At 41.9% G+C, this 25,537-nt stretch overlaps 1 protein-coding gene across 1 annotated transcript; it reads right to left on the reverse strand.

Annotated features, from left to right (window-relative positions):
* Nucleotides 1–1,203: 1,203 nt before the first annotated feature.
* Nucleotides 1,204–25,537, reverse strand: LOC124257642 (phytanoyl-CoA dioxygenase domain-containing protein 1-like). Its single transcript, XM_046691750.1, has 11 exons — nucleotides 25,456–25,537; nucleotides 23,703–23,840; nucleotides 22,746–22,821; nucleotides 8,504–8,551; nucleotides 7,838–7,871; nucleotides 7,415–7,517; nucleotides 6,601–6,622; nucleotides 4,914–5,039; nucleotides 3,485–3,613; nucleotides 2,788–2,914; nucleotides 1,204–2,430 (listed from the first exon to the last, which is right to left on the reverse strand). Exons 1-11 carry the CDS (start codon nucleotides 25,480–25,482, stop codon nucleotides 2,376–2,378), a joined length of 885 nt encoding a protein of 294 aa, XP_046547706.1. The 5' UTR covers nucleotides 25,483–25,537; the 3' UTR covers nucleotides 1,204–2,375.

Here is a 25,537-nt window from a genome sequence, read left to right on the forward strand (position 1 = left end):
GTCATGAACAGGAGATTTATACCTCCTTTCAGTGCAGGAGGTTCTATGTAATTTTTGTCACACCACACCAAATCAACGTTAGTAGCAGGAAGCCATTGCAGAGCTTTGAGTGAGTGAGTGAGTGTGGTTTAACATTTCTCCCATCTTTCTTTTCAAATGCATCATAATAACAAGAACAATAATGTACCAAGTATTATAAAGTAAAGGGGTTAAAGTGTTACCTAGCTGAGAGTGAGCGAGCATGGTTTTTTACCGCTTTTAGCAATATTCCAGCACTATCATGGCGGGGGACACCAGAGGTGGGCTTCACACATTGCACCCATGTGGGGAATTAAACACAAGTGTTTTTAGCACGACGATCTTATGCTTTAACCATTAGGCTACCCCACCGCCCATAGGTATCAACTTGGTTGAGGTGTGGTTCTAAGTCATATTATCACATGTTCAGACAGGTTTTAAATCCAACACCCTCCCTCACTCATCCTTACACCCAGGGGTGGTGAGGTAGCCTAGTGGTTAAGGTGATCGCTCGTCATGCCGAAGACCTGGGTTCAATTCCCTACATGGGCACTTTTCTAATGATATTGCTGGAATATTGCTAAAAGCGGCATAAAACTGAACTTGCTCACTCACTCGCATCCTTACAATAAACATAGATACCTCTTCCTCTCTCAGTCCCCCGCTGTGATATTGCTGGAATATTGCTAAAAGTGGCGTAAAACCATACTCACTTCCTCTCTCAAATTAACAGCCTATGCCGGTGATGAGAGGCAGCGCAGTGGACTGGGTGACAGACTTCGAGTACCAGTTATTGTACACCATCACTGGGTTATCTGGCTGTTGTCATGAAGATCAACTAGAGATAAAATACTGTTTAGTGCAGCATTCAACAAACACTGATACCATCTCCCCTGTATTTAATACAGGGCATTTACGTAGAGAAAAAAAGTGATTTTGGACAGTGAGTGATCACATCGTACAAGGAGGCTTTGACTGTCACCAGAATGCTAGACAATCAGAATCATTCCCACTTACATAATGAAACATATTCATATCAGTGATATGTGTGTTCCATTTTGATACACCAATCCAGACATTTTTGAGTGAAGCTATGATGTATGATTGAAATGTGAAACACACGCGTATAAAATGTGAAAGACACGCATATAACATGAACAAAACACACAAAACTGAACACTCTTGAAAATGTTAAAACTTTTATTTCCCAATACTCATGCAATATAATTATCTATTGAGCATGCTTTCTTAATGAGTGAACAAGCTTCTTTCATTGAAATATCCTCGCCACAGGAATGATTGTTGATGAAAATAGAAAAGTCCGAGGCAAAACATCTCTGCTTGAATACTTAATTGACTTGTTGATATATTTGATGTCCAGACACTTGGGTGAGATTCTCTACATGAAATACTAACATGAAATACTAATGACAATTATAAATGTCATCAGCATTAAAAAAATCGTGTCTTATAGTAGTAAATAGATAATTCAATAACTTACTTGAGCTTACAAATTCTTTCATTTTCAGAAACCATTTATGAGACAAATACATGAGACAATCTGAATACATGCATATAATACAATACCCAACAAAAACAAATTGGAGCTGATGTTTAATAGCAAATTTCATGTTTTCACCGACTAAAGTAATTTTCTCTTGTTCTTTCACACGAAATGATCCATTGTTTCTTACCCCAAGAATAGTGAGTTTGATGAAAGTGTTACCCATAGGTAAGCCAACCCCTTTCTACAGACTGCTTTAAATATGTCGTAAACATTGCCTCTGGATTATGATTGCCCTTAATCTGTGCTTACCACTGAGACATACAGAAATGGAACTGAAATTTGAAACTAAGTTACAGTTTTCGCTATGTAGACTCGAGATCATCTCCCCTTGCAGTGACATCACAGCGCGACTGTTTGAAAACATTCACAATTTTTTTCTGTATGGGCCACGTACAAGAGGTGTTGGAAGTGATTCAAGTTTTTCTTCAAGTTTTCAACGATCATCGTACTTGTTCTTTCATGGGAAATGATACAATGTCATTTCTTACCCTGAGAAAAATGAGTTTAAAATTTGGCGTTCTACAGTCATAGCCGGTGAGACAAACTACACATGATAACCCAATTATTATCACAGTACAATCACCGGAGAATCACAAACTGGCAGTACATCGACACTGTCAGTCTGTGGGACCTAATCACGGGTACAGTTAATTGATTCTTATCCGTAAGTGGCACATGTTTTGTATATAATTCACAAATCAGTTCTATTACTGCAGTAATCATGCAAGACTAGATGCTTGATGTTTTGTCATCTTGAAATGACATCATGGACAGTGAGTTATCTCCCCTGCTATTGTGTGGTCGTGTAGACTGGCGAGAATGTTTTGGCGTCTGTTGCCTGTAACCTGCAACAACACGTGACTGAGTGAGGAAGGTAGGGGGTATTGAGACATTGAAAAATTGTGAATGTGTGAGTCAGTTTTGTTTGTTTGTTATTAGCTATATGGAGGTGATCTGTAAACAATCGAGTCTGGACCAGACAGTCCATTGATCAATAGCATGAGGATCGATCTATGCAATTGGGATACGATGACGTGTCTATAAGTACACCGGATTAGTCATCTCTTACGACAAGCATGGGTTGCTGAAGACCAATTTTACCCTGGATCTTTGCAGATGGGATGAAAGTGATTGATTGATGAGCATGTAGGTTTGTGAGAGGGTGGCTGCTGCCCGAAGTTGTCTGCCGTGTGCTCACTCACCAGTTCTGTGTGCTGTACTCGGTGTTGTGCTGGTCGTACACATGGAACGTGTATACATGCCGGGATCGTGGTGACAGGTTCTGCTCGCTCTTGTGAACCACCTCGCCATGGATCAAAACCAGTGAACCTGTAGGTCAAGGTCAAACAGATGAACGAGTTGACATCAAGGAAATATTGGCTTGATGCATGTCACAGATACATTCTAATGTGAGTTTAATCAGCAGCATGTATAATCAGCATCCAATATTTATCTAGACGAAATGATGTGTTTGCATTTATTTGAGTCATTAACGTTAAACTCAGTAAAACAGAGCTCCTCCACAGAAGCCAGGACATTAGTGATAAAATCTGTGATAACATGATCTGTGTGCTGATAACATGATTTGAAAAGGTCCAGGGTTGTGAGTGCTGATATCATGGTACAGTTTCTATAATATTTGTCAGAGAAGGCAACATCAAGTTTGTCTTGTTTGGGGACCCTGCCAAACAACCAACATTCTGAGTAACTGATCGCGACTGTTTGGGGAGGAGTAACTGATCGCACTGTTTGGTGACCCTGCCAAACAATCAACATTCTGAGTACATCTGTTTGGTGAACATTCTGAGTAACTGATCGCACTGTTTGGTGACCCTGCCAAACAACCAACATAGTCACAGAGCCCAAATATCACCTCCATATTATTCACTACAATCTGACCTTTTTTAACTTCAACAGGAACAAATTTCTTGTCATCAAGTGTGACGACTTCCCCTGTAAACACGGTGCCTGGTTTTCCTGGACCTCGCTCTGGGTTGATGATCATACGCCGGTTCCCAGCAACGCCATCTGGTGACAGCAAAACACTATCAATATTATGTACAATTTGTACACATGGTACATGTCTTTTATTCTGAAAAATACCCAACACAAAATAAATAAAAAATGTTATGGCACAAAAACATCCATCAGCCTTGTCACCATCGGTAACCACCTGATCCTCTGACCTAACGATAGAGGGGGTTCTATTCCAACCTCTGTACCAGACCACAAAGTGATTTCAGCTGTAAGGCATTTGAATTATAGCAATACAAAACAAACGGCCTGTCCTTAACTTATCTTGAGTTGTATACATGCTGATTTTACATATAACAGTTGCATGGTGTTGTGATGTGTTCATATTTTCATGTACATAATAGCTACACATAATAGCCTGTTACACTAAAACTGTGAAGAATGATGACCATTTTTTTTATGGATATACAACTTCTTTTATTCTGTGGAGGGTGAATAAAAGAAGCTGTATATCCATAAAACATTGTCATCATTCTTCATCAACTCAACTTCTAAAATGCCATCAAAGAAACTAAAACTGTGTGTGAATGATTGGAGCGTGATGGAGGAAGGTGTTAGTGTATCCCTTCTGGATCTAGACAGGAGCATCCATCTTTGAATATCAAGTGTATCACATCACCATTCTGTTATGATAAATACTGTGCACCCGTTTTTCACTTTTCACATCCTATTAAATAACACTGTTCTCTCCTCATAAAACATAAAACATATAACTTTTTTTTAACAAGCTATGTTGCATATTGTCTTGAAAACAGAACACTCTCCATGGATACATCAGAACAATTTGCATTACAATGCTTTGAACCAGTTAAGAACCAGTGAAGATCCAGGTTAGAATTGATCTTCAGTAACCCATGCTTGTAAGAGGCAACTAACGGGATCAGGTGGTCAGGCTCACTGACTTGGTTGACACATGTCATTGTACCTCAATTGCATAGATCAATGCTCATGCTGTTGATCACTGGATTTTCTGGTCCAGATGCGATTATTTACAGACTGCATCCATATAGCTGTAATATTGCTGAGTGTGGTGTAAAACTAAACTCACTCACTCACAATGCTTTGAAGACACTTGTTACATCATTGGTCTACCATGACATGACTAATCTCTCTGCCATTGAAGCAGGTCAGCTCTACATTTCACGTACAAGACACTGGTTGTTTCTGTTTCCAAAATGAAAAGTTGAACCCTGGTCTTCAGAGTGACGAGCGAACGCCTTAACCGTAGGCTACCCCACCACCCCCCATTAGCATTTCGAACACTTTACAGCAATTGAATGGAAGATATTGTGACCTTTGTGAGATCCTGGGATGAACCACAGACAGCCATTGTCCACCGTGGTGTCTTCCAGGGCGATCCAGAACCCCATCAGCTTCAAGGGAGTCGTGTGCAGGAACGTGGAGTCCTGGTGCGGAACCACTGTAGGGGGAGTTATCACATAAATAGTTCAGCTTGTCACATTTACAGGTGTGATACGTCTGGTTAACACCCCTGGATATAAATTATAGACATTTTAATAATTACAAACTTCAGGTTATGGTAATGATGGAGTGAGAGATTCATCACGTGTAGAAACATTCATTATATATACCAGTATTCAACCTCAAACAAGAGATTTACCCATGTAGGGAATCAAACCCAGGACCTTGACATGATAAGATTTACCCATGTAGGGAATCAAACCCAGGACCTTGACATGATAAGATTTACCCATGTAGGGAATCAAACCCAGGACCTTGACATGATAAGATTTACCCATGTAGGGAATCAAACCCAGGACCTTGACATGATAAGATTTACCCATGTAGGGAATCAAACCCAGGACCTTGACATGATAAGATTTACCCATGTAGGAATCAAACCCAGGACCTTGACATGATAAGATTTACCCATGTAGGGAATCAAACCCAGGACCTTGACATGATAAGATTTACCCATGTAGGGAATCAAACCCAGGACCTTGACATGATAAGCCAATGTTTTAACCAGCTGTCCTAACCATAAATGTTAAAGTGAGGTTTCAAATGTTACACTTCTTGTTTCAATTTCTCATTTATCTCAATAACACATGCTAATCTTACAACTGGTAATGTCTGGTAGCAACCTCTATGTGTATTCTTATATTACATAGGTATTTATATAGCGCCATAGTCCATTCCGTCTACATGCATGCTCAAAGCACTTTGTTTTTTCCCTCGATCATTGGATGCCAATCTCAACGGCACATCATATTTTTATTCTCAACTCCCTGGGGATCATACAACTTGTGCAGCCACTAGGTTAATGTGGCTTTCCCATCCTTACGGGGTTACTCGTGTACTCTTAAATATGATAAGTATCTGATGTTTCCATGACAACTGGGGATTCAGGTAAAATATTTGATTCCCTAGTGAAGTGGATCAAGCAGTCTGACTCGGTTACTTGGGTTATTGCATGTCACTGTATGACTATTGTGTAGGATAATGCTCATGATGTTTATCACTGGATTGTCTGGTCCAGATTTGATTATTTGCAGACCACTGTCAAATAGCTGGTATTTCTCTCAGTGCCGCCTTAAACAAACTTATACTTCAATGACTTTCTCTTCCTCAGACGTTACACTCTTGTCATAAAATATGGCTTGTATAAACTATATTTCAAGATGAGGTGCCGTAATATATTATTGGATATTATCACCGGTAGATCGTGGGGATACATGTGCACAACTGACAAATACACACAACGTTTAATTGCAAATTTGATGTCTTCATTTTCTCCTATCGTTCACACGAAGCGATACAAGGTTGGTTTCTTACCACCAGGAAAAATGTTTGATGAAAGTGTAACCCATAGATAAGTGGACCCCCTTCTATGGACTCCCTTTTTGGTCCTCAAATTTCAGCTTATCTACGGTAATATATGGTAACAGATTAGCAATCTACTGTTTTAATCACCTCAGTCACCCTAGTTATGTGGGGAGACAAATAACTGGAATCATTACCTTCACCTCCGATGCCTGGTTGCTGAAATGTGATGAAACATACTGTCATGGATAATGACACAAAACATGGCTCTATGATACAGTACCAAATTAGTTTTTTGTTATATAGTCAAAGAAACAGCAGCTGTGTGGGGTATACTTTTGGCATCTTCCAGCACATTTAGACAGCCTATGTGGTCGAGCTGATAGAGATCACAACTGGCTGTACCAAACCAAAAGACAAAATAATGGTCAAGCCTTCTGCACCGGATCAAGGTGATCAAACTAGAACTAGTTGGCTTTGAGTCAGTACACAGTGTCAGTGAGTGAGTTGGGTTTTACGTCACTTTCAGCAATATTCCAGCAATATCACAGCGGGGGACACCAGAAATGGGCTTCATACATTGTGCCCATGTGGGGAATCAAACCCGGGTCTTTGGCATGACAGGCGAACGCTTTAACCACTAGGCTGCCCCACTGCCCCTACAGTGTCTGAGTGTAGTATCAATATTAAAACATAGAGGCACAGATACAGACACAGAACACCTTACTATTCAAGAAAGACAATCTTGAATGTGACGTTAAATCTCCTTTCACCTTTCCTCACCTCTTGCACAATGGAACTCTGTTGTAACATACCAGTTTCGCGACATTTTAGAACTTAAACATAGATAACAGCTTTTCTTAAAACAACTATCACTGTTCAGTTCACTGATCTTCAAAAACATTCACACCATAATAGGTAATATAATTCATAAACATTGACATCACAATAAAACAAGTTTCCAAGAAGGAACTGTACATTACGTGTAGCTACCCTGCAAGGTGCCCCTACCTTGAATATGTACATGCTCTGACACAGCGTGGGCTCCACCATTCCAACAGCTCGCAACACATCCTGCAAACAAAACGCCTCATCTGTACAGTTACTGACTATTCTTCAAAACTATAGGCACTGTTAATAAAATACAAAATTCTTTGCATATCACATGTCTGATTTCCAATCACAGTAAGTTACTTTTAAATAACACTACGTTTTTGTGACATTTTGCTTCTGTCTTTATGTATTGTGATTTGAATTTTTCTGGTCATTGATGACAGATTTACCTATAGTCCAATTTCACTCACAGCAAGAGTGGCCAGGTATACATGTATAACTAAAACAAATAGAGACAACAAAATTCTGTCATTGGCCCCTAACTCTTTTGCCATGACAGATTAACTATAGCAATATGAAAGAAATAGGTGGTTCTTAAACTTTCGTCTGAAGACCGGGTTCAGAATATGAAGAGCTGAAAGAAACGTAAACATGCCTTTTTTCTTAAAATTTCATTTTATTTTTCTTCAAAATTAGTGAATGAGAATGCTCTTTATGCCACTTTTAGCAAAACTCCAGCAATAGAATGGCAAGGATACCTCACACATTGTACACACTTCAGGAATTGAACCCTGGTCTCCGGTGTAGAGAGCAATACTTTAACCACTGGGCTACCCCACAACTTCAGTACGAGGGCTTCTAGCCATGTTCCAGACTTAGCATGTTTCACAACATAGACACCATTAGTTTGTTGTTGTTTAATGTAACACTCGGGAATATTCTCACTCTGTCACAGAGATCTGTAAATAATCAAGTTTGGGCCAGATAATCCAGTGATTGATGCTGTGATCATCTTTCACTTGCTAGAAAGAAGGATAATTCGGAAATATTGTTAATGGGAAACATTATTAATGATTCTGATACAAAAAGTGTGTCATCGATAATATTGTACATTGTAACGGAATGAAATGTGGTGTTTTAAATTACTCTGACAATAAATAATATCAGATCTTTATTCATGGGCTGCTTGTAACTTGGGCAATCCAAGCCTATATCACCTCTCACTCAACTCATGGATTAACCAAACCTGATGAGATGTATACATACCATGGCCTATTTTGTTGACTGAGAGCTGCTTGTCAACCTGTAACACCCCTGAGGACAAATAACCGACATTAGTCATGCCAGAGGAAGTATTATTTATCTATTATGATATAACAGGTCATGAAGATTGGGTCATAAAGACATCCAGTATTAGACCTACAGACAATCAACATCAGACAGAGAAACAAAGTCATGTGCTGCCACAATAAATACATGACTAGGTTTGCATCAAAAGCTTAAAAAAATACCAGCAGGCACCTTATTTTCATAAAATCTTAGTAAGATGGTCTTTTGGACAATGAAGAACAACCATTATTATATCTTGCTAATCACTTGAACAACTGTGAAACAAGTCACTAACTTATAAAATGTCAGCATTTTCAACGTAGGTATGATGCAATACAGTTCATTACATATGATTCAACACTACTGTTCGATTGTGTAGGACATCCGAAAACACATAATAAAGTTAGTTTACCATTCATGGAATTAGCCAGAGCTTATAGGAATTAACAAGCTTCTAACTGACATATGAATAAGTATACCATTTAAAAAATTAAAAAATTGACACAGAAAACTATGAAAACATAAACTTAAGTTTAGATCCCCTGGAAATACACAGTTGTGCTATTAACCTAAACTTGATCTCCACCAAATGTTAATGTACATGATGTATTCCCTAAGAATGGACACATTACTTGCTATGACAGAATGTTAATGTACATGATGTATTCCCTAAGAATGAACACATTACTTGCTATGACAGAATGTTAATGTACATGATGTATTCCCTAAGAATGGACACATTACTTGCTATGACAGAATGTTAATGTACATGATGTATTCCCTAAGAATGAACACATTACTTGCTATGACAGAATGTTAATGTACATGATGTATTCCCTAAGAATGAACACATTACTTGCTTTGACAGAATGTTAATGTACATGATGTATTCCCTAAGAATGAACACATTACTTGCTATGACAGAATGTTCCTGTTTCAGGGGTCTGACAGAATGTTGTGGCAAGATATGGCCTAGAATGTTGCTAGTGTTCATCATGCTTCTACCAGGATACCAGGTGTTTATATATTCCCAAAATCAGTATCAACTAAGTCAGGGGTGGAAATAACTTTAAAATTGCTAGTGTACTACGGTACAGTGGCACATGTAAAATCACTTGCCCTGATCATTTTTCCACTATAATGGCCGTTTTCTTATTGATTTTTTAAATAAGCAGCATTATTATCACTGGAAAGTCAACTGGACACCGGTACAGCGTGATATACAATTTGCTTGCCGGACAGAAATGTAATTTTTAGAGTAAAATTGATATTTTATACTTATCCTGACTCATGCTCTTTTGCTTGTCTTCTTCTTCTTGCGAACATAGTGGAAACACTTGTATCTCCTTAATTGAAGCTCCCTTCAATGTAAAATCACTAATCAGTACTCACCACCAGTTGCTCCCTTGATCCCTTTTAGGGGGAAGGTGTAAGCCACCCTCCTACCTGCGTGCTTCACTCTCTCCTGATTTTAGAGAGCCCAACACTTGGAATTTACAGGAAATCCAAAGTGTTATGTGGGGAGGAGATGGGAGAGCTGACCTCATGAGTCAGGATAAGTATAAAATATCAATTTTACTCTAAAACACATATTTTCCTTATCCTGACTCATGCTCTTTTACGTTTGAATCTTCAATGAACGGAGGAGGAGTAACAGAATACTTTGGATTTATAATTAGTGATTTTGTATATAACTGTAATAACTGGTATGGGAACTTCATGAAGGCATAGACTTAGGATATTTCCTGTATATAACCATAGGTTTTATAATGCCATAAATGTGTATTACATTGATATATATTGAAAAAAAACCATTACATAAATTATATATACATAAGTGACTCTGATGGAATAAGCTGTACAACTAAATATAATGTCCATATATACTTAGGGGTGAAAAGACCTAAGCTGAATATATATACATAGCTCTAGAACTCCTCAGAGTTATAAGCTAACTAAATTATGTTATATAATACACAATATTAACTTTGTGATTGTAATATTTTAACTTCTCTGAGGGACTGTCAGCTGTTGGCGAGGACCAAAAGGGCCGAAATGGTGAATGCCAGAGACATCTTCTCTGGTGATATCTCTCAAGTACCGGGTAGTGATTACATAAACACCATGTTCGATTTCCAAAAAGCATCCTTCCATAATAGTGTTCAATGAACAGTTACGTGCAGGGCTTAGGGTGGAAGCCAGTGCCCTAATCTCATGCGGATTTGATGCTGTTGGTGGGTCCAACCTGCTGCCTTGTATGCTTTGTAGTATGACAGTCCTTATCCAAATAGATATGGTAGTATTGCAGCGAGACTTCTGTTTGATTCGTGGCTTATAAGGGGATGAATAATCTTTGAGAAATCTTCAGCCTTGTTTTGGATGGTCAGGTAGGTAAACTTTGAGAGCTCTGACTGGACACAGTGACAAGTCTTGTGTATCTTGTGATGATCGAATGGAGGATAGCTGGTACATGGAATAACCTGTCTGGTTGACCTGGTAGTTGATTTTAGCCGATGAAATCCCATCTTAATCGAGGTGCTTATGTTTTTGATTGTCATCAAACTGTATCCTTTCGTAATCCAGAGCGTGGAATTTCAGATATTCTTGCTGCCGTATTGGCTAGAGATAGCAGAAATAGTGTTTTCTGTGAGAGAAATTCAAAGTTTGTCGCATTCCAAGGGTTCATAAGCCTCACTTGTGAGGTGTTGTAACACTATATTCAGATCCCAAGCTGGGCGTGGAACTTCCGCTTTGGTCCTCCAATCGAAAGCACGTGAAAGGCCACCAGTAACTCTGGAGATTTTGTCAGCTTGACACCGCTTCATAGTAATCACAGAGCTGGCAAGATATGTTGATATCGTCAACCTCTTAAATGTTTGTTTTGCCGCAGCTAACACAAATAGTCTGCCACTTGAGGATGTGAAGCATCTCGCTGTAAATCCTTTATTAGCTGCATAATTTTCAAACTGTGCCACTTGTCGCCGCATTGCCACGAAGTTGAGGTGTCGTAGCGCGTTGACCGCTTTGCAGCTCTGGCAGAATATCCTCTCTTGTTTAAACACATTTGTATACAGTCCATACGCGGAAGTTGGTAAACTTCTGGTTTTCCTCGATGCACTTGATTTGTGTGTGGATGTATTAACAGGTTTGAGCTTGGGTAGCTCTCTAATACTGGTTGACCGATTTCTTGAATTAGACTGGGAAACCATATTCTGGCTGGCCAGTAGGGCGACCAAAGTGAGTTGTGGACTCTGTGTTTGTTTGATTTTCTGTAATACTTGAGGTATTATTGTTGGCGGCGGAAACGCTGCACGCCGCTGAGGCCTTCCCAAGATATACTTAGAGTCCGCTTCCCAAGCTTGTGGATCTGGGATTGGTGACACGATAATGTCGGTAACTGATTGTTGAATCTTGTGGCGAATAGATCTATTAGCGGCTGCTAACGAAGGCTTGATTATCTGAGCAAATATTCTCGTATTGAGCATCCACTCTGTCGGTGATGGTAGATGAGGCCGAGATAGCCGCGCCTGCTAGTACATTCTTTGCTCCGGAATGTGAACTGCTCTGATCTGTAGATTTAGATCGTGGGTTAGATCGAATAGTTGAAAGCTTAGGTTCAAAAGGTTCAATGATCTCGCTTGAGCCTTGCTTGTTTATGCAGAACGCCACTGTGGAATTGTCTGTATGAATCATCAGGTCGCGCATTTTGTAGAAATGTGCTCCAATGTAGAATGGCATTGATTACAGCTTTCATCTCTAAGTTGTTTATGTGGAGTTTGCTTTCTTGTTGATTCCATATTCTGATGTCGCTTGGTTGGTTGGCGCAGATGAGCTCCCCAACCTTGAAGTGACGCGTCCACATATAGATGGGTTTGGAATTCCTGCTCTGCTAAACAAATCCCTTCACAGACATTCGATTCCTTTGTCCACCATAGTAGATGAGGTCTGAGATGTTTCGGTAGACTGAATGGCTGTAAATCGTCGAGATGTGCATTGATGAAGACCTGTAAAGGACGTGAACTGTAACCTGCCTCTGACTGTCATGTCTTGGGCTGATGAGGAGACCTAGGAGGCTCTGCCATTGTCGGCGGTAACGGAGCACGTAGAAGCTGGTGGAATGGTCTGTTGGATCTTGATCCAACGGTCTTCTGGTACTTAAGATACGGTTGAGATTTGTGATAAATCGAATGCCTAGGAACTGTAGGTCTTGTGGACGGTACTAGGTCCGACTTGAGTAAGTTTACTAACCATCCTAGCTGTGTTAGTAGCTTTATGATGTAATTTAACTGTAGTTTGAGATGCTGTGGATCTTGATCTACTTGTATCCCGTCGTCGAGGTAAAACGCGACCGCGAGCCCTTGATGATGAAGATAGGTGATAATCGGTTTCGCTATCCTCGTGAAAAGCCAGGGGCTGATGATATTCAATGGGAGCACTTTCCACTGGTAATGTTGCCCGCCTAAAGTAAACCGTAGGTATTTCCTGGCTTTACGCGTGTATCGGGATGTGCAGGTAAGCCGGCCCTGTAGATCGATACTGTCCATGTAGTCCATGGGGCTTAATCAACCGTCGCAAACTGAGGTAAATGTATCATGCGGAACTTCGGTGGTTTGCGTAGATAGTTCTTGTTGAAAAAGCTCATGTTGTAGATGAGTCTGTATTTCTCCTTGGAGTTTTTCTTGGGAACTAGGAAAACTGGGGAGTAGAAACCTGGTTCTATGTTGTCCTGGTCTAGTATTTCTATGGCCTGCTTTATTAAGAGCGATGTAACAGCCTCTCTTAGCTTCGGTAGTTGTTGTGCCTGTACGTCGAACTTGTGAGGGTTGACTGTCAGCGGAGGCTTGGCCTTTAGTTGGATACAAAATCCGTGACGAAGAATGTTGGAGACATAAGGGTCTTGTAATATTCCCCAGTTTTCCCAGTAAAGTTGGAGGCGTCCACCCACTTGAGATGGTTGTACTGGAACGGCTGGGGGTGGAAGACTCCAGTCGTTCCGAACCTGTCTTTCAGCCGCTTATAGTTGCGGGAACCTCTGGGTGTCCTGTCTCTTCCTGAACCTCCTCTATAGTTGCCAATGGCTCTAATTTTAAAAGAATCTTTTCCTCTAGAGCTGGCTATCTTCCTGTCTCGTGCTCTCTGTAGGCCTGTGAATTTAGATCTTCCTGAGTATCTTTGAGAGTCTGTCGGATGACGCTGGCTAGTGTGTCCATCGATTTAATCATCAGGACTTCTCTGGAATCCTTAGTGACTTCCTTGGAAACTTTGTCTATTTCTCCATTAAAGATGGATGTTGACTCGATCACGGGGCTGTATACAGTGGGGCTGTAAAGTTCTCACCCCAGTTACAGGAAGCGAGGAGGCCTTGACTAATTTCCAGCTAAGGTCAGTGCTGCTGAAATAGATGTATGATGATCTGTTAGAAACTGCTGGTCTTTCTTTGCATAAGTAAGGCAGAATAAATCATTCTATCATCCTCAGAAGTCGTATCACGCGAAATCTGGTGATAAGAGTCTCATTGATCGCTCTAGATCTATTTAAACCAAAAAACATACGTCTCGTCATGGTTTCTATCTGGACTAACTAAGATCATCAATCTTGTAATTCTTGTACTTGACATCGTTGATCAACTTATAGTTCTCATCTATGTCCTGAGCTTTGACGAAGGGGTCCATGTTATGCGTGGAAAACTTCTTGGCATGAAAGTTTGGTAGATGTGGTGTCTGAACTTTCGTGGCTTTGTGGAATGCTGCATCTAGATTCTGTGGAACTGCTGCAATCGGGTCTATCGGTGGTAGTGTGATAGCATCTGCATCGTCTTCTTTCATCAGATATGTCTGCTCCACATTGCCATTTTAGATGGTGATGAGAGATCTAGGTTATTGACCATCCAATACCGTGATTCTCATGTCGATCGGAGAAAATAACTCCTCCATCATCCTCTATACCATCATCATTGATGAGAGGTTGGTGCTGTTCTGGACATGCGTTTCTGTCTCTACGTCCGCAATGCTTGTGCAGCTCTGTGTATGGTGATCTGTAAGGTGATCTCGCCGGTGATGAACGAAGAGGAGATCGTCTAGGTGATCTACGTCTATGGGTTGATCTTCTCGGTGACCTGTGAGGAGAACGTTGATAGCTTCGCGAAGCTCTTGTGTAGTCCCTCGATGTCCTTCTAGATGATGAAGATCTGGATTCCGCTGGCCTTCGCGAAGCTTCCTCTGCGTCCGGTCCGGGGGATTTACGATAAGACCTTCGCGAAGGCTTTCGTGATGTCTGATGGTCCGAGTCCACATCTAGGGATGAAGATGACGAGGGTGAAGATCTATCCCGCCTTCGCGAAGGCTGTACATCTAGGTCCTTCGTGGAGGTGGTCCGTGCCTTCCTTCGCGAAGGTGACATCATCTTGGCTGCTACGTTGACAGGGGGTGCCTCTGGGGTGCTGTCTACGTTGGAGCCTTCGCGAAGGCTCGGTCGTTGCTTCTGCAGTCTATATCGATCTTCCATCATCGCCATAATTTGCTGCATCAGGTCATCAGGGATGGTCTGGCGAATTTATGTTGTCTGCGCTTCTCTGCGGTGTTAATGATGGGGTCCACAGCAATAACGCCTGACATCGGTGTAGAGGCATCAGGCTGCATGAAGATCTCTGCTGAAGTCACTGTCGCTGACACCGGCCGCTTCTTGTGCCGTATGTCGGGGATGATAATCAGTTGGTCATCGTAGAGGCCCCTTTCTTCGGCTGGAACGATCTCGGCTGAGAAAGTTCTCGCTGTCTTCGTAGACTTCCCTTTGGATGTCGACGCTGCCCTGGGGGTACGAAGTCTGCGTTGAGAAGACGTCGAGGCCCTCTTGGACTTTATCTGCGATGACGGGATGTCTGGGGAGGCCGGCCGCTTCTTAGAGGTGACGGACTGCATCCCACGTCCCTCTTCCGATGGGGTCTCTAGCAGAACACCAGACGGTAGGGGGTCGACCGCCAGCAGCTGACTAGATGGAGTATCTGGAGTATCAGCCATATTTAGCCCTTTGTTTCGTGCGACCTATCTGCAGCACGCCTTAAGACGCTAAAGATAGTATTTATTAAATGCAGAATTAGATAAATTAATGCAATAACTGCAACGTGAATCAAACGCACACGGCGTAGAACAACTAGGGCATATTACATAAAAAAGACGTAATCTACAAATAGTACAGATTTTCATCGACGTAATACTAGCTGAACAATCACGAATACACGTGAATAAACAGTAGAAATACGATAAATAATCAATACAAATTGCTGAAGGATACTAGCTATACCTCTATAGTACACTATAGGAGGTAAAAAAAATCAAAGGATATGTTGTGTAAGGAGACACAGGCGCTCTCACATCCTGCTCACTGGTCGAAGAAGGAGAGAGTGAAGCCTGCGATAGGGTGGCTTACACCTTTCCCGCCAGGGATCATGGGGAACTTCGTGGTGAGTACTGATTAGTGATTTTACATTGAAGGGAGCTTCAATTAAGGAGATACAAGTGTTTCCACTATGTTCGCAAGAAGAAGAAGACAAGCAAAAGAGCATGAGTCAGGATAAGGAAAAATAAAAGCACTGGACTCGGACGTCGGGCAATGGGTTATTTCCACCTCTGTAAGTATACTTGTATGTACTACGAAAAACATAGAACTGAACAACTATTGATGCACTCGTACCTTTAGACTAACACTTAGTCTGTAATTTTGATGGTAATAAATAAACCCAATTAAATTGAAAAGGAGCCCCAGAAATCTAGTCTTGCTTCATTAAGGCCTTAGCATTACAGGGAGGGCTAGGCAGTAGGGAAATGTAATTTTTAGAGTAAAATTGATATTTTATACTTATCCTGACTCATGCTCTTTTGCTTGTCTTCTTCTTCTTGCGAACATAGTGGAACACTTGTATCTCCTTATTTGAAGCTCCCTTCAAAATAAAATCACTAATTGGTACTCACCACGAGTTGCTCCCCTTTGTTTCCCCTGGCGGGAAAGGTGTCGCCACCCTCTGGCCATGTGCTCCACTCTCTCCTGATTTAGCGAGCCCAACACTTGAACTTACAGGGAAATCCAAAGTGTTATGTGGGAGGATGGGAGGGTTAACCTCATGAGTCAGGATAAGTATAAAATATCAATTTTACTCTAAAAATTACATATTTTCCTTATCCTGACTCATGCTCTTTTGCTTGTAGTATCCTACGGAACGGAGGTGGGTAACAGAATACTTTGGATTTATAATTAGTGATTTTGTATAGATATATTGTAATATTCCCTCACGGGAACTTCATGAAGGCTTAGATTTAGGATGTTTCCTGTATAAAGAAACCATAGGTTATATAAAGCCATTAAAGGGGAATTACATTATGAATATATTGAACAATACATATAAATTATATATATATATATAGGTGACTCTGATAGAGGCACTGAAATTGACTATACCAAAGTATATGCTTAAGGTTGAATACTTAAGCTGAACATATATACATAGCCCTAAAACTCCGTGAGTTATAAGCTAGATGAGTATGTATAAAATACATATTAATCTTGTGAGGATAATATTTTAACGCCTCTGAGGGACTGTCAGTTGCTGAGCGAGGACCAGTGGTCCTAAATGGTGAATGCCAGAGACATCTTCTGTAGTGATGTCTCTCAGGTAGTGATTAGCAAATACCATGTTAGATTTCCAATAGCATCCTTCCATAATCGCGGTTCAAGGAACAGTTACTGTGTAGGGCGAGGGTAGAGGCCAGTGCCCTGATCTCATGTGGATTTGATGCTGTTGGTGGGTCTAAAGCTCTGCTGCCTTGTAGGCATGGAGAATGACAGTCCTTATCCAAATAGATATTGTGGTCCGTGACACTTCTGTTTGATTCAGAGGCTATAAGGGGATGAATAAACGCTTTGAGAAATCTTCTCCTTGTTTTGGATCGTCAGAATAAACTTTGAGCTCCTACCGGACACAGTGATAGGTCTTGTGTATCTTGTGATCCGAGAATAGAGGATAGCGCCGGATGTGGAATAATCTGTCTGGTTGACCTGGCAGTTGATTTTTGGCGATGAAATCCCATCTTAATCCGAGGTGTGCTGTGTTATGATTGTCATCAAACTGTATCCTCTAGTAATCCAAAGCGTGAATTTCAGACATTCTTGCTGCTGTGGCTAGCGATAGCAGAAACAGTGTTTTCTGTGAGAGAAATTCAAAGTTTGTCGATTCCAAGGTTCATAGACCTCACTCGTGAGGTGTTGTAACACTACATTCAGATCCCAAGCTGGAAGCGTGGAACTTCCGCTTTTGGTCCTCCAATCGGAAAGCTCGTGAGTAAGGCCAGTAACTCTGGAGATCTTGTCAATTTGACACCCGCTCTCATGGTGATTACAGAACTAAGCGCCGCAAGATATGTTGATATCGCTGAACCTTTAAATGTTTGTTTTGGCGAGGGTAACACAAATAGTCTGCCACTTGAGGTTGTGAAGCCTCTCTGCTGTAAACCCTTTCTTTGTTGCATAATTTTCAAACTGTGCCACTTGTCGCCGCATGCAAAGTTACGAGTTGAGTAACGTAAGCGCAAGCGCGACTGCTTTTGCCGCCCTGGCGAGAATATCCTCTCTTGTTTAAACACATTTGTATACAGTCCATACGTAGTTGGAACATTGCTGGGTTTCCGTGCACTTGTTTGGTGTGAGGATGAATTAACAGGTTTGCGCCGCTGGTAGCTCCAGTGTTGGTTGACCGATTTCTTGAATTAGTATGGAAACTTCACGCTCTGGCCGCCAGTAGGCTGCCACCAAAGTGAGTTGTAGGCTCTGTGTTTGTCTGATTTTCTGTAATACTTGAGGTATTATTGCTGGCGGCGGAAACGCGTCACGCATTGAGGCCTTCCCATGATAGACTTAGAGCGTCCGCTGCCCAAGCTTGGGGTCTGGGACTGGTGACACGAATGTCGGTAGCTGATTGTTGAATCGCTGTGGCTAATAGGTCTATTAGCGCGCCCTAATTGCTTGATTATCTGTGCAAAAATTTCCTGTTGATCATCCACTCTGTCGGTGATGGTAGATGAGGCCGAAGAGAGAGCGCCTGCTAGTATATTTCTGGCTCCGGAATGTGCACTGCTCTGACATGTAGATTTAGATCTTGTATTAAATCGAACAGTTGAAAGCTTAGGTTCAAAAGGTTCATCGATCTCGCTGAGCCTTGCTTGTTTATGGTGAACGCCACTGTGGAATTGTCTGTATGGATCATTAGGTAGCGATTTTGTAGAAATGTGCTCCAATGTAGAATGGCGCTGATTACAGCTTTCATTTCTAGACTGTTTATATGGAGTTTGCATTCTTGCTGATTCCATAATCCTGATATCGTGTGGTTGGTGAGATGAGCTCCCAACCTTGGAGTGACGCTGCCTACATACAGATGGGTTTTGTATTCCTGCTCTGCTAAACAAATCCCTTCGCAGACATTCGATTTCTTGGTCCACCATAGTAGATGCGGTCTGAGATGTTTCGGTAGACTGAATGGTTGTACATCGTTGAGATGTGCGTTGATGAGGACCTGTAGGGGACGTAACTGTAATCTGCCTGTGACAGTCATGTCTTGGGCTGATGTGAGAAGACCTAGTAGGCTCTGCCATTGTCGCAGAGTGGTAACGGAGAGTAGAGCTGGTGGAATGGTCTGCTGTATCTTGAGCCAACGGTCTTCTGGTACCATAATACGGTTTCGCGTTTGTGATGAATCGAATACCTAGGAACTGCAGGTCTTGCGATGGTACTAGGTCCCACTTATGTAAGTTTACTAACCAACCTAGTTGTGTTAGTAGCTTTATGATGTAATTTAACTGTAGTTTGAGACGAGTGGATCTTGATCTACTTGTATCCCGTCGTCGAGGTAAAACGCACTGCGAGTAGCCCTTGACGATGTAGAAATTTGATAATCGGTTTCGTTATCCTCGTGAATAGCCAGGGGCTGATGATATTCCGAATGGGAGTACTTTCCACTGGTAATGTAGCCCTCTAGAGTAAATCGTAGGTATTTCCTGGAATCGGGATGAATGGGGATGCAGGTAGGCATCCTGTAGATCTATGCTGCCCATGTAGTCCATAGGACGAATCATCTGGCGTAACTGAGGTAAATGTATCATGCTAAACTTCGTGGTTTTATGAGATAGTTCTTGTTGAAAAGCTCATGTTGTAGATGAGTCTGTATTTCTCCGCGGAGTTTTTCTTGGGAACTAGGAAAACTGGGGAGTAGAAACCTGGTTCGACGCTTGCTTGATCTATTACTTCTATGGCCTGTTTGGATAGGAGTGATGAAACAGCCTCTCTTATCTTTGGTAGTTGTTGCGCTTGTAAATCGAACTTGGGGTTTGATTGTCAGCGGAGGCTTGGCCTGTAGAGGGATACTGAAAATCCGTGTTGAAGAATGTTGGAGACGTAAGGGTCTTGCAATATTCCCCAGTTTTCCCAGTGTAGTTGGAGGCGCCCACCCACTTGAGCTGGCTGTACTGGAACGGCTGGGGGTGGAAGACTCCAGTCGTTCGAACCTGTGTTTCAGCTGTCTATAATGCGGGAACCTCTGGGTGTCCTGCCTCTTCCTGATCCTCCTCTATAGTTGCCATATGGGCTAATTTAAAAGAATCTTTACCTCTAGAGCTGGCTATCTTCCTGTCTCTTGCTCTTTGTAGGCCCGTGAACTTAGATCTGCCTGAGTATCTTTGTGAAGTCTGACCTTAATGACGCTGGCTAGTGTGTCCATCGATCTAATCATAAGGACTTCCCTGGAATCCTTAGAGACTTCCTTATGCGACTTTGTCGATTTCTCCGTCAAAGATGGATGTTGTCTCACCACGGGGCTGTATAAAGTGGGGCTGTAAAGTTCTCCCCAATTACAGGAGGCGTAGGAGGCCTTGACGACGAGCTAAGGTCAGTGCTGCTGAAACAGATGTAAGATGATCCGTTAAAACTGCTGATCTTTCTTTTGCATAAGTAAGGCAGAATAAATCATTCTATCATCTTCCGTCGTGGAATCCCGGAATCTAGTAATAAGAGTCTCATTGATCGCCCTAGATCTATTTAACCCAAAGAACATACGCTCGTCATGGTTTCTATATGAGCCAACTTGCGATCATCCATCTTGTAAATCTTGTTTCTTACATCGCTGATGATCTTATAGTTCTCATCGATGTCCTGCGCTTTGTAGAATGAGTCCATGTTATGCGTGGAGAACTTCTTGGCTTGAAAGTTGGGCAGATGTGGTGTCTGAACTTTCGTAGCTTTCTGGAAAGCTGCATCTAGATTCTGTGGCACTGCCGCAATCGGGTCGATCGGGGTAGAGTGATTGCATCTGGATCATCTTCCTTCATCAAATCGTCCTGCGCTGTATTGCCACTTTTAGATGGTGATGTGAGATCTAGGTTATTGACCATCCAATACCGTATTCTGCATCAGAAAATATGATTCCTCCATCATCCTCAAACCATCATCATTAACAAATTGTAGATGCTCTTCGGGACTGCGTGTAGCTGTCTGTATATCTGATGAGGTTTGTGGCGATCTAGTTGACTTGTGCGCCGCCTATGTGGAGATCTGACGGGTGATCGACCTGGTGATGAACGAAGTGGAGATCGCGTCTATGGGATGATCTTCTCGAGACTTGTGAGGTGAATATTGATAGCTTCGAAGCTCTTCGGCAGTCCCTCGATGTTCTTCTAGATGATGAGGATCTGGAATCATATGTCCTTCGCGAATGCCTTCGCGAAGCTTCATTTGCGCCTGGTCCGGGGATCGATGATATGACCTTCGCCAAGGCCTCCGTGGATGTCTGATGGTCTGAGTCCATATCTAGAGATGAAATCGAAGATGGTGATGATCTCTCCCGCCTTCGCGAAGGCCTTCGCGAAGGCTGTACATCTAGGTCCTTCGTCAAGGTGGTGCGGGACTTCCTTCGCGAAGGTGACATCGTCTTGGCTGCTACGTTGAGGGGGTGCCTCTGGGGTGCTGTCACGTTGGAGCCTTCGCTGGTTCGGACCCTGCTTGCGCAGTTTGTAGTGGTCCTCCATGATGTTCATAATCTGCCGCATCATGTCTTCTGGGATGATCTCAGGACGAAGTCGTCGGCGTCTTTCTCGCGCATGGGGTTCACATCAATGGCGTCTGACGTCGGTGTAGAGCATCAGGCTGCATGGTGATCTCTGCAGAAGTCACAGTCGCTGACACCGGTCGCTTCTTCTGCCGTAAGTCGGGGATGATTATCGGCTGATCATCGTAGAGGCCCAATTCTGCTGCTGGAACGATCTCGGCTGAGAAAGTTCTTGCTGTCTTCGTAGATTTCCCTTTGGAAGTCTGCGCTGCCCTGGGTGTCCTCAATCTGCGTTGAGACGACGATGAGGCCCTCTTAGACTTGGTCTGCAATGACGGGATGTCTGGGAGGCCGGTCGTTTCTTCGAGTAACGGACTGCGTCCCCACGCCTCTACCGAAGGGTCTCTAGCAGAACACCAGACGGAGAGGGTCGATCGCTAGCAGCTGACTGGATGGAATATCTGGACTCTCTGCCATGTTTTGCCGCTTGTTTATGCGTGATCTATCTGCAGCACGTCTTAAGACGCAAAGATGATATTTATTAAATGCAGAATGAGATAAATTAATGCAGTAACTGCAACGTGAATTAAACGCACACGGGCGAGAACAACTAGGGCATATTACATGTGGATCGGAGGCAGAAAACGTAATCTACAAATCGTACAGATTTTCATCAGCGTAAAAGCTAGCTGAACAATCACGAATACACGTGAATAAACAGTAGAAATACGATAATTAATCAATACAAAAAGTAAAGGATACTAGCTATACCTCTATAGTAACATATGAGAGGTAAAAACTAAAAGATTATCAAAGGATATGGTGTGTAAGGAGACACGAGGCGCTCTCACATCCTGCTCACTGGGCGAAGAAGGAGAGAGTGAAGCACATGGCCAGAGGGTGGCAACACCTTTCCCGCCAGGGGAAACAAAGGGGAGCAACTCGTGGTGAGTACCAATTAGTGATTTTATTTTGAAGGGAGCTTCAAATAAGGAGATACAAGTGTTCCACTATGTTCGCAAGAAGAAGAAGACAAGCAAAAGAGCATGAGTAAGGATAAGGAAAAATAATAATGTGGTTCAGGGACTGTCATCTTACCTTTATCATCAAGAGCTCCCTTCTCAAAGAAAAATCTTATTTTGTCACCACTTGTCATAAAATAGTCATCATTTGTCTGAAAATATGAATCCGATTTTAAAGATAACATAAAAGAGTAAAGGTAGGTAAACACAGTTTTTAATACATAGTTTGTTGTAACATCACAGCATGCCAGCTTGGTGTTTGAGGGAAGCCGGAAGTGTTGCATTACTCGTGCTGACATACAAAGAGTGAGTGAGTTTAGTTTTACGCTGCACTCCGCAATATTCCAGCTATATGACAGGGGTCTGTAAATAATCGAGTCTGGACCAGACAATCCAGTGATAAACATCATGAGCATTGATCTATGCAACTGGGATACAATGACATGTGTCAAGCAAGTCAGCGAGCCTGACCACCGATCCCATTATTTGCCCCTTACAACAAGCATGGGTTGCTGAAGATCAGTTCTAACCTGGATCTTCATGGTTCTCTGTGATATGAAATACACAACAGAACCACCCATGCTGCATTGTGATTTACCTCTCATACGTAACGACACAGCAATTTTCCAGCTTTATGATGTAGGTCTCAACATTACAGAACCACCCATGCTGCATTGTGATTTACCTCTCATACGTAACGACACAGCAATTTTCCAGCTTTATGATGTAGGTCTCAAAACTACAGAACCAAACAATCCAGTGATTGACAGCATGAGCATCAATGTACACAGTTGGCAGATGGTGACATGCATCAACCAAGCCAGCGAGCCTGACCACCTAACCCGTTAGTTGCCTCTTATGACAAGCATGGGTTGCTGAAGTCTAACGCATGTCTTCATGGATCACAAGACATTTGGTAAAACAATAATACTTTGTTGCTGTCACTGTATTATCAGATAAAAGTACCGACAACTACACCTCGGACACATCTGCCATGAGTCTACCCCAGTTCCACCTATTGACGATTGGTTACCTGGTCTGTGGTAGAGAACACTGTGTGGTGCTGCGCTGGATCCATGTCGTTGATGATGTTGCTGCATTCATGACGCAGAGCAGATACATCAGTGTCGTCAAGGAAATTGGGAATGACAGCATAACCGTCTTTCAGGAACTGTGTGTGGAGAAAGAAATCCAACATTATTCAACATTACTTGAAATGGATTTAAGTGTCACATTTGTCTCTCTCACACAGCCATGTGATATTTGACTAGTCCAGACTAGTGCTGATTTTATAGTCGAATGAGTGAGTTTAGTTTTACATCGCACTCAACAATATTACAGCTATATGACGGCGGTCTGTAAATAATTAAGTCTTGACCAGACAATCCAGGGATCAACAGCATGAGCATCGATCTACGTAATTGGGATATGATGACGTGTGTCGACTAAGTCAGTGAGTCTGACCACCCGATCCTGTTAGTCGCCTCTTAAGACAAGCATGGGTTACTAAAGATCAAATCTAACCCAGATCTTCACGGGTTTTTATAGTTGACTGTGATAGTAGGCTACAGTTTCACATGTATATCTCCTCACTCACACACATACTGAACCAGCCAGGTTCATGTCCTAAATGTATGACCATATTTTGTTCTAAATGCATATTAGGCCATATATAAAATATTCTTGTTTCTCATTACTGTCCCCAAAATCCAACCCCTAAGATTATTTATATATTTTCTACACTAAAGACAATGCAACTTTTACTCTCAAAATGTGCATGAATCTTTCACACTTCTAAGGATTGATTTTCTATCGGAGAAAAAGGTGTAAATTTCCACAGAAATCACGGTTTTTGGACATAAAATGGTAAGAACTTCGCCTGTAACCCCTGCTTGAAATGTATTCTACTTCTGAGGATTATTTGGAGGTTTTAGAGTTAGGATTAGGGTTTTAGGGTTAGGGTTAGGGTTAAGGTTTGGGTAAGGGCTAGTGTTATTTTATTTTATGAAAAACATTTGTTCTTAGGCATAGAATGATAAAATAAAATGGGGGTTACGGACGGAAATCTTTCCCATGAAATAATGTAACACTATAATCCGCCCGCCCCTTACTTTTTTGAAAAAGTGATGAAGAACAAGAGTATTTTTTTTATGTGGCCTTACATGAAACGCGCGCTCACTACATATGGGAGATAACTCTTCGTACCTTGAGCGTGTTCAGGAGCGACAGTGTTTCCGTAATTTCATAATATCGATCCCATGAGGATGATGTGTTGCGTATTCATACATAAACAGGAAAATGAGGTCATGAATTGAACGACTGGTGGATATTTATGCCGTATGTCTCAATTTCAAACTTACCTATCCGCCGAGGACTGCCTGTAACTCAAGGGTCTACAACGGTTACCTGCTGAGCGATATTTTGTTTATCAAATTTCAGAGAGGAGTGATGATACAAAACACCTTTCTCCGATATTAATATGGTATATCGAACCCACAAACAGCCCCTCTCCCGTCCGTAATTATACTTTCATAATTCACGATGTGAGTGAGTATTTGTCGAGTATTATCACTCACTATTATGACTCAAACATTCGGTTGTGACTTCAAAAAAGGTCCGACTGGACCCTCGAAATGGCACGCTATCAGTCAAACACTTATCGTTAAACGATGAGTGAAATCTACATTGACATATGTTGACACATTGTTAAGCAAGACATTTCTACTTGTTGTATGATAATGCATTGGTTTAATAACCTGGAAATAAATCAAAATGAGGAAATTAACCTGAGATTTGACTCCCTCCAAGTCCATATTGTTGAACTTCAGTCGACCTCGACCTACTAGTCTGTGAAGAACAAGGTCAAGG

Source organism: Haliotis rubra, unplaced genomic scaffold (genome assembly GCF_003918875.1).
Source record: "Haliotis rubra isolate DU_JTF1 unplaced genomic scaffold, ASM391887v1 Scf67, whole genome shotgun sequence".
In the NCBI taxonomy this organism is placed as follows: Eukaryota; Metazoa; Mollusca; class Gastropoda; order Lepetellida; family Haliotidae; genus Haliotis; species Haliotis rubra.